The 11,687-nt window shown below is 35.0% G+C and overlaps 4 protein-coding genes across 5 annotated transcripts in view; 1 reads left to right on the top strand and 3 right to left on the bottom strand.

Annotated features, from left to right (window-relative positions):
- The first annotated feature begins 207 nt into the window (after positions 1 to 207).
- Positions 208 to 11,687, top strand: part of LOC136415363 (breast cancer type 2 susceptibility protein homolog) — a 28,362-nt gene continuing 16,882 nt past the window's right edge. Inside the window, exons 1-11 of one of the 2 annotated variants that reach the window (XM_066399910.1) lie at positions 208 to 1,841; positions 1,896 to 2,682; positions 2,739 to 2,906; positions 2,958 to 3,206; positions 3,291 to 3,399; positions 3,453 to 3,828; positions 3,877 to 4,040; positions 4,099 to 4,337; positions 4,569 to 4,787; positions 4,847 to 5,066; positions 5,134 to 5,329. In XM_066399910.1, coding sequence (XP_066256007.1) covers positions 320 to 1,841; positions 1,896 to 2,682; positions 2,739 to 2,906; positions 2,958 to 3,206; positions 3,291 to 3,399; positions 3,453 to 3,828; positions 3,877 to 4,040; positions 4,099 to 4,337; positions 4,569 to 4,787; positions 4,847 to 5,066; positions 5,134 to 5,304 — 4,224 coding nt within the window. In that variant the 5' untranslated portion in view covers positions 208 to 319 and the 3' untranslated portion in view covers positions 5,305 to 5,329. Of the gene's footprint in view, positions 1,842 to 1,895; positions 2,683 to 2,738; positions 2,907 to 2,957; positions 3,207 to 3,290; positions 3,400 to 3,452; positions 3,829 to 3,876; positions 4,041 to 4,098; positions 4,338 to 4,568; positions 4,788 to 4,846; positions 5,067 to 5,133; positions 5,349 to 11,687 lie in introns of those variants that run through there. The other variant, XM_066399909.1, reaches the window with a different exon arrangement.
- On the bottom strand, positions 5,379 to 8,557 carry Cmtr1 (Cap methyltransferase 1). Its single transcript, XM_066399816.1, has 13 exons — positions 8,416 to 8,557; positions 8,257 to 8,333; positions 7,880 to 8,203; positions 7,661 to 7,822; positions 7,328 to 7,457; positions 7,118 to 7,272; positions 6,878 to 7,061; positions 6,594 to 6,828; positions 6,350 to 6,540; positions 6,095 to 6,223; positions 5,830 to 6,046; positions 5,535 to 5,776; positions 5,379 to 5,483 (listed from the first exon to the last, which is right to left on the bottom strand). The coding sequence occupies exons 1-13, from the start codon at positions 8,438 to 8,440 to the stop codon at positions 5,407 to 5,409; spliced, it is 2,148 nt and encodes a 715-aa protein (XP_066255913.1). The 5' UTR covers positions 8,441 to 8,557; the 3' UTR covers positions 5,379 to 5,406.
- LOC136415311 (deoxynucleoside kinase-like) lies at positions 8,930 to 9,976 on the bottom strand. The gene is made up of 2 exons (XM_066399820.1): positions 9,613 to 9,976; positions 8,930 to 9,554 (listed from the first exon to the last, which is right to left on the bottom strand). Exons 1-2 carry the CDS (start codon positions 9,820 to 9,822, stop codon positions 9,039 to 9,041), a joined length of 726 nt encoding a protein of 241 aa, XP_066255917.1. The 5' UTR covers positions 9,823 to 9,976; the 3' UTR covers positions 8,930 to 9,038.
- On the bottom strand, positions 10,220 to 11,609 carry LOC136415309 (protein IMPACT-B-like). Its single transcript, XM_066399819.1, has 4 exons — positions 11,119 to 11,609; positions 10,705 to 10,986; positions 10,453 to 10,647; positions 10,220 to 10,398 (listed from the first exon to the last, which is right to left on the bottom strand). Exons 1-4 carry the CDS (start codon positions 11,364 to 11,366, stop codon positions 10,311 to 10,313), a joined length of 813 nt encoding a protein of 270 aa, XP_066255916.1. The 5' UTR covers positions 11,367 to 11,609; the 3' UTR covers positions 10,220 to 10,310.

Here is an 11,687-nt window from a genome sequence, read left to right as displayed (position 1 = left end):
ATTCAAAAATTCAAATCTTCTTGGGAAAGCATAGGCAACAAGTTATACAACTTGGAGCAGTTGGAAAGTCGATCCTTCTTGCATCCTTTTAAATCCTACACTCTAAAGCGAGACAGCATAACAATTAATGCCCTTCACAATCAAGGCAAATAGCAACATGACATCGACGTGACGTCAGGTAACATGTAACCTCAATCTTCGGTTTTAGTTTAGTTTAATAAGCATTATCATTTTAAATTTCAAATACGTTTTTAGTTTGAAACCAAATGTTCCCACTATAGATAAGTAATTATATGTCTTATATACAGTTCCATAGACTATGGACAATTCCGTCTCCTCCCAGCAAGAACACCTCAAGGTTTTATCACAGGAGGATAGATTGCCCCTATCGCCTGTGTTAGGATCCGGAGAATCAATTAAGAAGCTACTTCAGAATAGAAGAAAGCAAAAAAGGGGGAAGAAAAAAATAAGCCAGAAATTGGATCAGGTCTTCAAATCTAAGACGTCGATTGACAGTCATGGGTCTCTAGCTGATAGTGAATTAAATGATACCCTTGATAGTTTAAATGAGACAGACTTTCAGTTATTGGCAGACAATGTTGCAAACCCCGCCAGGATTACTGAACATGACGATATATCGGAAAGAATTAAAAAGCTAGATGCTCTAGAACTTGAAAGGAATAAAATTATAAACTCCATTAGCTTTCAAACTCCCATACCTGCTAAAAACCAAGCTACCAAAGAAGCTAAGTTTATTGAAACAAGCAAAACTGCAAATGAAGATTTTCAAAGACATAGCCCTGAAATTGCTACTTATTTGGAACCACTTGATGTCTCCAATGCTGTTATAAGCGGCTTTCAAACATGCACAGGCAGAAGCTTTACATACACCAAAGAACAAATAGGAAAATCAACAAAGCTGTTTGATGATATACTGAATCCAGGCAAGGTAGTTGAAGCTCGAGACAAGAAATTTAATTATTTACACCTTAATAATGTGGTAGTTAAAAAATCTGAGCCCTCATTTACTCAAGCTAATAATAGTGATGAAAAACCTCCACAGTTTGAGTCAACAGAAATTTGCAAACCAGTCACAGAATTGAAACATTTTTCCACAGCTCCAAAACTTTCCAAGAACAATTTATTTGAAAATGAAAATTTTGATGATCTAGTGTTGGAGCAATTTGATGGTTTCCAATCTGCTTCAAGCAGTTTAAGTAAATATACCAACTTGGATAAAAAAGAAAACCCTAAGTTTTCACTCTATCAACCAAAACAACAAAATGAGAAATTTAATCAAATAAAATGTAGTAATGAAATGAATCTCAAATTATCATATCAACAAACTTTGCTCCCAGACCCAATAAAACCATCTGTATTCTTTACTGCTCCCCTAGAGGTAAATAATTCTAAAGTCTTTAAACCACAACAGGAAATGAATAAGTTTCAGCATTCAGTACCAAGAAAAAATCAAACAAAGAATATTTTTGATGGTGAGAATTTTGATGATTTAAATATTGAACATTTTGGAAGTTTTCAATCTGCTTCAAATAGTGTACTAAATAATAAAACACCAAAACCTATACATTTTCTTCAAACACCAATTGAAAACATATTAGCAGGGGAGAATTCTGACAAATTAAAACTAAGTCAGCCCAAAAATCAGTCTGCACCTGGACTATCTTTTCCAGAAAGAGAATTGAATACATGCAATTCTCTGACAAAAAATTTAAATACAAGAAGATTTAAGAAAGCTTTAAACTTTGCAACAAGTCCCCAAGTCAAAAAATCTTTTAAAAATATATTTGAAGATGAAAATTTTGATGACTTGAATTTAGTAGGTAAGTTCATACTAATATTTTTCATAAAAGATGTAAGTTATAGAAGACTTATAGGGATCCAAAGATTTACACCATCTAAACTCAAACCAGCACTTTCCAAAGGTTTTGCAAAATTCAAGAGTCCTTTTAAAACCCCCATCAAAAGCTTTTCAAAACCTCCTCAAATTAGGAAGTCCTCTGATGAAACCTTTAAAGGCTTCTCATTTGAAGAGAAACAAAGTGCAATCAAAGTCCAGACAATTCTTGATGAGGTTACTAATACCATTGAGCAAGAATTCAAAACAATCTTATCACATAAGAATGCTAAAATGCCGCTGATTAAAATGAATGTCATAAGTGATATACTTGAACACAGCCAAAAACGAAACTTTTCTGAGGTGGATTGCCACCCTAGTATTTCTTCACAAGGAATCTCAAGAGGTATAAAGAGATTAGGCTATGCATTTTCTCCTTCAATACAAATCTCAGAAACTGGACTGAAAAAGGCCAGGCTTATGTTTGAAGATTTGGAACCTAAATCAAACTATACATCCACTCCAGTGAAATTATATAGGGAAAAGCCAAAGAATTGCAATTTAACTCCTATTCACACCTTTGGAAGAAGTGGCAGGAATGTTAATTTTGAGGCCTCAAAATCTTTTTCTATGGATAGGACTCTGAAGGGGGTAAATGACAGATTCAGCCTAAATAAACCATCTGTTGGAGATGTAAAAGAATGGTTGGATGAATTGGCACACCAAAGACAAGTTTTAGAAGAGAAATTAAGAATTGTGCAAGAGAGGGAGACAATATTAATGAATCAAAGGACTATGCTTCATTACTCTGTGGAAGGACGGTCTAGGTAAACATTGACTATGGTGTTATTCTAGCAAATGTTTTCAAAATTAATTTATTTAGAGTACTGGAAGGGGTATTATTTAAGGCAAAAGTAGCATTTCAGAGATTGTGCCTACATGATTATGTGCAAGGTTCTTTTCCTGGAACAAATCCTAGTGAAAATAACTGCTTATCCCAGATAAACCCTCAAAATTCACATTTGGTGCACTTTTACGACTGTGATAATAGGTTTGTTAGATTCACAAGCAAAACAACACAATAATTAAATGAATATTTAAGTAAATCTCATATAGTTACCCAAGATGGAGCTATAGTGGTTCCTAATAAAGACTCTAGAATAGGTGTTTCTGAAGTTGAGCATAGCTTCAAGTCACTTGATTCAGTTGATCCTGATTTGATTCCTAAAGGTTGGTTTCAAAATCATTACAAGTGGATAATTTGGAAGCTGGCGAGTTATGAAAGAGCATTTGAGGACAAGTTTGAAGGGTGTCTGTGTGTGGAGAATGTCATGCAGCAATTAAAATACAGGTATCACATAACTTTGTGCTGTTGAATCTTTCTTATGGTTGTGATGTATAGACGACTTTAAGACCAAACGTAACATTTTTATAGATATGACTTAGAAATTGACAAAGCGAAAAGACCGATTCTAAGGAAGATATTTGAAAAGGATGATTGTTCTCAAAGACGGATGGTCCTCTGTGTTTCCAAAGTAATTAGGGTAAGACAATAAACATTCACTCAAACCACTTTGATTATTCCACGCTTTCCCAGAAACTCAACAGCTACGAGTTAGAATTAACTGACGGTTGGTACCCTATTAGAACAATAATAGATTCGCCTCTATGTCAGCAAATTGCTAAAGGAAAAATAAAAATTGGCACCAAACTAATGATATACGGGGCGGAATTAAAAAATTGCGATGGCTGCCATCCTCTGGAAGCCACTGACCTAATTCATCTACAAATAAACTTCAACAGTACCAGAAGGGCTTTATGGTGGTGTAAATTGGGTAGTCAAAGACTCTCGGGTCCCTTTATGGTGCCTTTAGATAGTGTCCATCTAGAGGGTGGCAAAATCGGTTGCATCAGTTGCTTTATAGTTAGAGTTTACCCAGTCAAATATTTAGAAAAATGCGGGGATAAAAACGGTATTTTTTCCACTATGAGGGTATTTAATGGGTAATTGTGGGGATTAGTTTGGAGGAACAAAAAGGCGGAGGAACGCAGGGAGCAGCAGTTTTCCAGTGAGAAATTTAATCGTTCTGTAGGAGTTGATAGAGAAGCTGATATTAAAAATGTCGAAGATGCAGCGGTTTTATACGACATTCTACAGAGAAGTAATAACCCCGAGAGTTTACAGGTTTTGCCACTACAATTCGGAAGTCTTCATAAATATACTCAGAGTTGGAAATTTTCAGGACATATTGTCAAGTGCTCAAAAGACAATATTGTACAATTACAGTATTAAGAAATCTTCCACTGCAAGCCATAGCAATATTCATTCGCGCAATGTGAGTTCTCTATTAAAAATTAAATTTGTCGACGCATATAGAAAATCAGATAAGCAGTACGACTTTCACATATGGAGACCCTCTGAGGGCCATTTTCAGGAGCTTAAAGAAGGCTTTGGTCTTACTATATTTAATGCATCCTGCAGGTAAATGATAACATATGAAACGTACAAGAAAACGATCGCATCGCGTTATTTACCGATGTGATATTGGGTTCTTACCGTTTCTTTAGCATTTTAATGACTTTGCTAAACTTCAAAGGTTTGGCACATTTACATTTTTAACATTTTTGTAGTGTATTCTCCCAAATCACATAATACAATATATGACATATATAATCAATTTATCTATCGAATTGACTTTCTGATTATTCTTAGTCTTAAATGGGGCCTTAGCGCAAGCCAATCCACACAATTTAAACGCCAAAATGTTTCTGGAGATTATTTTGAGAAGTTTTTAAGAAAAGTTACTTTGATTGGAGAACTTTCAAGACAAGATGCTTCGTTTAATAACGAATTTGATACTGCAGGGTTTGTTGTATCGAAAACGATTGAAGAGCATTGTCAAGAAGTGTGGTTGGCTGACTACAACCAAAAGTAAGTAGATTTATTTGCTGATATTTTAAGTTTTTTTTAAAATTAGATTATAATTTCAGATTACTGTATGTAAAAATAAGCGATTCCCCCAAGAACATTTTGGTCTTGGATACAACAGCCGAAGGACAAATGGTCTCCGTCTGTAATCTAGTCATGAAAAATTCGTGTGAAACACATTCATACGCTACAGCGGATCATTTCGCGGTTTTTGCAAGATATTCCCAATATAAACATTTACAGGAAGCCTTGGAAATTTTGGAAGAAAGCTTCAAAAGTATTGTAAGTTGCAATGTAAATTCGAACTTTAAGTAAAAGCCAGAAATGCAATTAATACGTACAATTTTAGGACAAAAATCGATTTATCGAAGAGTGCCAAAGTCGCATACAAAAAATAAAAAATAAAAATGCGAGCACCAGCCCCACTGGTTCGTCTTACTTAGATCCCGATGGAATGGAATGCTCACAAATAACAGTTACCGATATTGCCTTATTACAATGTGTAGAACAGTTTGTTTAATTATTTTTGTTGAAATATATTTTCTGTTTGGTTTTGACCTTGGTCCAGTGAAAGACACATTACGCTTTAACAGTCGATGGTTTATTCAAAAAAATCAAAGTTTTACATTACTGCATGATTCAAATCCTCCACCAGATTGCGCAATTGTTCGAGCTCTGTATAGGGTACCACAATTTGACCTTTAACAATGTTAGAAAGGAAAATCAGCACATTAATTCACGGAAACTTACCACTACGTTTGTTTTTGGCTCTTAACAGCAAAATTGAGTTAACATCAAATGCTTCTTTATCACAGTTAAATCCGAGTACTGGTAACTTAATACAGACACTTCCCGATTCTTCATTATTAAACAAATTATAGTCATTAGAAATATTCACAAGATTGTATATTGGCTTTGAACGCACTCGAACTGAGTAGTTCTCTTGGGATTCTTTATTAACAGATTTACAATATTTATGTATAAATTTTAACCTGGAAAAATTTCAGGTATATTACAAATATATGAATTCATAGCCAGGACTCACCTATCAAGGAAAGTGTAATTCCGAATGTCCAAAGAACCCAAAAACATGGCATCAATTACATGCACGCTATATCGAGTTTTTAATTCTCGACTATTTAAGTGGCAGTATGTCTCTTTGACTAACTCGCCATACAGAAGAGTACCTTTGACTAGTTTTAGATGGTTAACTTGAAGCCATTTTTTACTTTGAAGACGATAAACTTTAGAGTGTCCCACTCCTAAAATTTGCTTTCAAATTTCTTTTTTGGAGGTTTAGCGAAATTTACCTGCGAAATAATTTAGTCTTCTGTAATATTCAGAACTATTTATGTAGGCGTAGTACCAGTTATCAAAATCCGTGAGTTGGGACTCCAGATAATCACAGTAAGCAAATTTTGGTTGTTTGTACAACGTGTCTAGAAAGAAATGTAAACCGTCCTGTATAATGTTAGTGAGAAACGTGTTCTGAACTTTTATCAACACTCTTTTCCCCTAGTAGTATAAATGACTACATTTCATTATACAACATCCTGTATACTTACCGAACGGGATTTCAACTTCATTAAGTAGATCTTCTATTTTAAACACTTGCACTGGTCTCCTCTTTTCATCAGGGATTTTCCAATATTCCAGACACTTCGTCCTCAAACGTTCCTGTCGTGGTTCCACTAAATTAGGGTTTCTGCAGAATTGTGCCAGCTTTTTTAAGGCAATTATTTGCTTCCTTCCAATACTAAAAATTGCAATACAGTTTCCTCTTGCATAAAGTTGAGTGAGTTAAACTACCTGGAATTGGTCTGCAAAATGTATTGAAAAAATTTGCAGTCCGCTTTCAGTACTTGTAAAGGCACTATTTCGAGTATATCTCGATCGGGTAAAGTACGGTTTTCCCACAATCTAATGGCGATTTTCCACAAGTACTTCCCTATGATATTGGTCTGGGAGTGCACTTTCAAGTTGCTACACACAAAGTACCTTTCGGAGTTTGCAGGTCTGGACGTATTAGGTTTTATAATGGCGACTATAGAAATTTGAATAAGCTGCATTAAGGTGTTAAAATTGCGACTAACCTTTCTCGAAGCAAATATACATAAGATATAAAAGTCCTACACTAAATGGGGTAAAAATATCGAAGGTTTTAGTCACAAAATGACCATTGGGCCTCAAGATGTTTAGAGCCAGAAGACACTGGCAAGTGTAGATGTGTTTAGAAAGAATTTCTTGCAGGTTTTCCTGTCCATCCACACAAAATCCCTGCGGCGAACGAGGAAATTTAAGTACTGATATAATGTATGAGAAAGTCTACTTACACCGTCAGACATCATAAAATGTACCCCTCCGTTCGTCTCATAAAGCACCCGCTCAGAAAAGTGTTTTAAGTTATTGGGATTGCAAACATCCCCTGAATCATCAGCACCATAAAGAGTTTGAAATGTTACCGGTGATGCACAAGTGGATTCTGAAACTGAAATCAATTCTTGACTATTGAAAAGCATTGCACGAGTTAAAAATGAAAAAACCTCGAAAGTCATGTTCGTCCTTCAAAGTGAGACCAAATCCTTTGTAACTCCACCCTTTACGCCATAAAATATATTCGGTGAAACCCCCAGGACCAGCACAGACATCTGCAAAATATACGGGAGTGTTCTCCTAAAAATGCAGTTAAATGTTCATATGTTGGGGTAATTTTCAGGCTTTATTTTCCATGTAATCAAGGAATACAAAGAATTCTTTTGAGACTCAAATCATGAAATAAAGAAATTCAAAGAGTAGTATTATACAGGATGTCCGCTGTCTATAGACAAGTCTGGGGGTTTTATCATAAAAAAAATCATAATAGAATTTCTTCTTACGTTCTCCTTTATTGAAGTAAACATGAAATCGCAAACTGCATCGATATTAGCCATTTTTAAAGCCGCCCTGTTCATGAAAAATACACTTCGAATAGTCTCAAATGCATTTGCCCTTGCCCTGGCCTGATTCAGCTCCGCTACACCAAGTTCGTCAAAAATATCCTTAAATCACAGTTTTGCCTCAAACCTAACTAGGACCCACGACATAAACAAACCAACCTTGGCTTTGAAAACTTGCTCTAAAACCTTAGGGTCGCAGAAAGTTGAGTTACCAACAACATCCTCATTTCGACAACTTTCAGTCACCCAATTGTCAAGATTATTTGTACTAAAATCTTCAAGATTTTCATTGATAAGCCATTCTACCTTCTCCTCAACGAAAAGATCATCTTGGGATAAATCCCATGATTCATTAGAATAAACAAAGTTTTCAAGTTTAAGACCCAAGCCTCTTTTGCCCAAATTCGTGTGTACTTGTATGGATTCTCTTATGCCCTGTTCCTGCTTCCCCAAACCTAACCCTGGCTTATAACCCATTTTTTTCTGAAAGGAGATTAATTGATACACCTTTCTGAGGTAGCTGAAATCATGTTTACCATCATCTGCACAGCTTTGCTGTCCATTGAAGCCATAGGCTCATCCATATCCATGGAAAATGAAGCATTTGAGAAGGCTAAGGATTTTATACATTAATAATGAAAGTTAAAAATTGTATTTATACTTGATCATGTAGAGCAATAAGTTAGTAATCTTACCATCAGGGAGCTTATTTTCCTGCATAATATGTAAAAGGGATGGATGCACTGAGAAGTCTTGAGTGGATTATTACTAAACATACATGTTTTTACTTTTAACGAATATTTTTGTGTGGTGCAAAGCTTTTAAATATGTGTATGAAGGTACATATAAAGTTTAAAATGCTTGAAAAAAACATTAAAAATGGTAGAAAATAAACAATAAAGTGATATGGAGAAAGTAAGGTTATCGTAGTCGCGTTGAGAAATCAGGGTGATTTTATAGCACGAAGTGGCAACGCTGCGCATTAGGTTGTTAAGCAGGAAAGATCACAAATTTCCTTGAATTTTTTGCAAATTAAACCTAAGAACTTTATTCACATAAAATCATTAATAGTAACAAAATTTTATAAATTTTAACAAGGATAGTCTCTGAAGCACTTATATATTAAGGTAATCACAAACACATTTCCTCAATAAATGACTTCACGCCTACAGAATATGCATAGGTACATAAATGCAAGACCCATAATGCATTACTTTAAATATCCTTTGAACTCTTAACTAACAAAAGATTTTTATAGCTTCTATAAGATCTGTACATAGTAGAAAAGTAAAAATAAATACTTTTTATTATTCAACATTCACATGACATGAGCCTCTGCAAGGGCCTTGTTTAAAATTTGAGGTTCCCATTTCTCAAATTCGGCCTTAATAACCGACCTTTCCAAATCGGCATTTAATATCAATGTTGGAGCTGGACATTTGTATAAAGTTTTATGAAACAGCCAGTTTTCATGAAGTTCATGTAAGGATTTCAGATAGTCTATTGAAACAGCTCTTTCTTCAGGCCTCTTCCTTTTTAAAATGCGTTCATAGACCACTTCTGGAGTAGTCCTTAGGTATACTACTAGATCTACTTCAGCTAAGTTGTGCTCAATGATCCATTGGAACCAGTGATCAAGAACAGCTACTGAAGGCGCTGGCAATAAACCATCGCGCAACAGTCTTTCTACAAAGCAATATCGTGCACTATAAACTGATCGTTCAATCATCTTAATGGGCTTTAAAGTCTGTTGGGTGTGGTTTTGCAGCATGGTAACTTGGGCATATGACTGAAAGGTAAAACTCCATGTCTTGGGATCCTCATACAGGAGTTTCTGGAATTAGTGTAGACATGTCATACAAACAAGTTAGGACCAAAAATGAATATTTTACCAGCAAGTTATTACCCTTTACATTACGCCAAGCATCCACTGGCTCTGCTAAGACAGTAACATCCTTATGCTTGCTGAAGTGTTGCAGAAAAGTGGTTTTTCCACTGCCAATATTACCCTCAACAATTACAGTATAAGGGCGTCCTAGGTCTTGGGTTTTCGATAATAAAGACATAACGATTCTAGTGATTAATTGTTTAACGGAAGACATTTTGTTTTAGTTTTCATACTAAAATATTCAGGCCAGTGGGCTTTTGATATTAAAGACCTAAATGATATTATTCTGTATTTTCTTACTGTTTTATAATTATCAAATATCATAGATAACTTATTGTGCAATTTTGAAAAATTCAAATTTAAACAATTTTGCCCCTAACCTAAAACAATAAAAGACTGTCAGATTTTAGTAGAGAGCAATGACGTATGACACAATACAACTGCTAAAAAATTAAAGACCACAGAGAAAAATTGATGACAACAAGGGTAGTGCGAACTGTTTGTGCGCTTTTTATTTTAATTAAATCTACTAAGTTTTAACGAAAATAAAATATTTCCGTTAAAACAATGCAGTTTGACCTAGACTATTTTGAATGAAATAAAAAGAAATATTTAGAAATATATTTGAATATATTTACAATAGACAAACATACAATGTATAAAACATACAAAGTAAAAGGAACTGTACATTAATAAAATATGTCATTTAAAACCACTTTCCACAAGAGTCTGACGAGCAGCATTGCTGATATGTTTAAATCTGTCTGGTCCTAAATGTATCCCACCAAACCTAAAGAAAACATGTAATTAATAAAATGTATTCAAATGATAATTAAAATCTTACCATCTTGTCACAACTACGGCGACATTCTTGGCATCCAGGATTTCTAGTAAGTGCAATAAGCGTCCTCCTGCGTGATTTTCACCATCATCATTACAATCGCTAACAACCATATTGCCCTTCATAATTCTATAAGCCACAATGTTGTGCTTGGCTTGACTTATTTTCTTATTTTCCAGCAGGGTGTTCACCATTTGTCTGAAATTATGCATATTGAAACAAAAATTCAAATATTATGAGGGTTAGAAAACTTACTTTACTTGGGATTCATCTGTAACTCTGCATACATGTCCTTGAAATGTGCTTTTCCTATCAGTAATTGGTTCACCATGTGTAATTTCTAAATCACGTTTCTCTTCTACAGGAGAAGCTTTGCCACTAGATCGACGTTTTTCTAAGCGTTCATTGATCATATTATCCGCGACAAATTTATTTTTTGGAGTGTTTTTGCCATTTTTCTTAGTTGGAACACTCGTCCCCACAATCTCTTTTAATTTTTCAATCCATTGGAATATTACTGGATAGCCTCTATTTATTCTAAAATTTAATTCAATAAGTCAAAAAGTCAACACAATCCTACTCAGAACGTGACATTAGGGTGAATTTTAAGGGTTTGGTATCTTAAACTTTTAAAAACAGTGTGCTAAACATATTAAACAAACTACTTACTCATATATCTCTTTGAATTTTTCATCAATCAGGTCCTTTTGACTTCGCAGCAACTTAGGGGCCCACAGCTCATAGTGAGGTGGCCTGTCTGAGGGATAGTGCTCATTCAGCTCTATCCACAGCTCCACATCTTTATTTATCCGCATACTGTAGGGCTCATTGGGTCTTTCACACTTTTTCCACTTATCTGGAAATATGGATTCCAGAACTTCGAGTTCTTCCACTTGTTGAGCGATATTATCAGACATGATTTTTCTTTGCACTGCACTAAAACTTTAAAGGCACTTGCACTGTTGCTTCTTCTAAGCAACGAGATAAACTAATGAAAAATAGTGAAAGGGGAAGTGTTGGTAAACTTGACCTTCACTGTCGCGCGACAAAACCGAAATGAAGACTCTACAAAGGAAGAGCGAAAAATGAAGCAGAGGGTGCCAGGTACCCGCTTTTATAGGGGTCCGAGGCCCGAAGAAACCACCACCAACCCTACGATTGTGCAGGTAGAAAACACGATTTATAGCCTCACTATTGGAGAAATATCCCTCTGCGTTCTAGCCAATAATAATCATAAA

This window comes from Euwallacea similis, chromosome 20, assembly GCF_039881205.1.
Source record: "Euwallacea similis isolate ESF13 chromosome 20, ESF131.1, whole genome shotgun sequence".
NCBI lineage: Eukaryota > Metazoa > Arthropoda > Insecta > Coleoptera > Curculionidae > Euwallacea > Euwallacea similis.
Note: the sequence above shows the minus strand (reverse complement) of the source record. Positions and strands in the feature narration are given on the sequence as shown.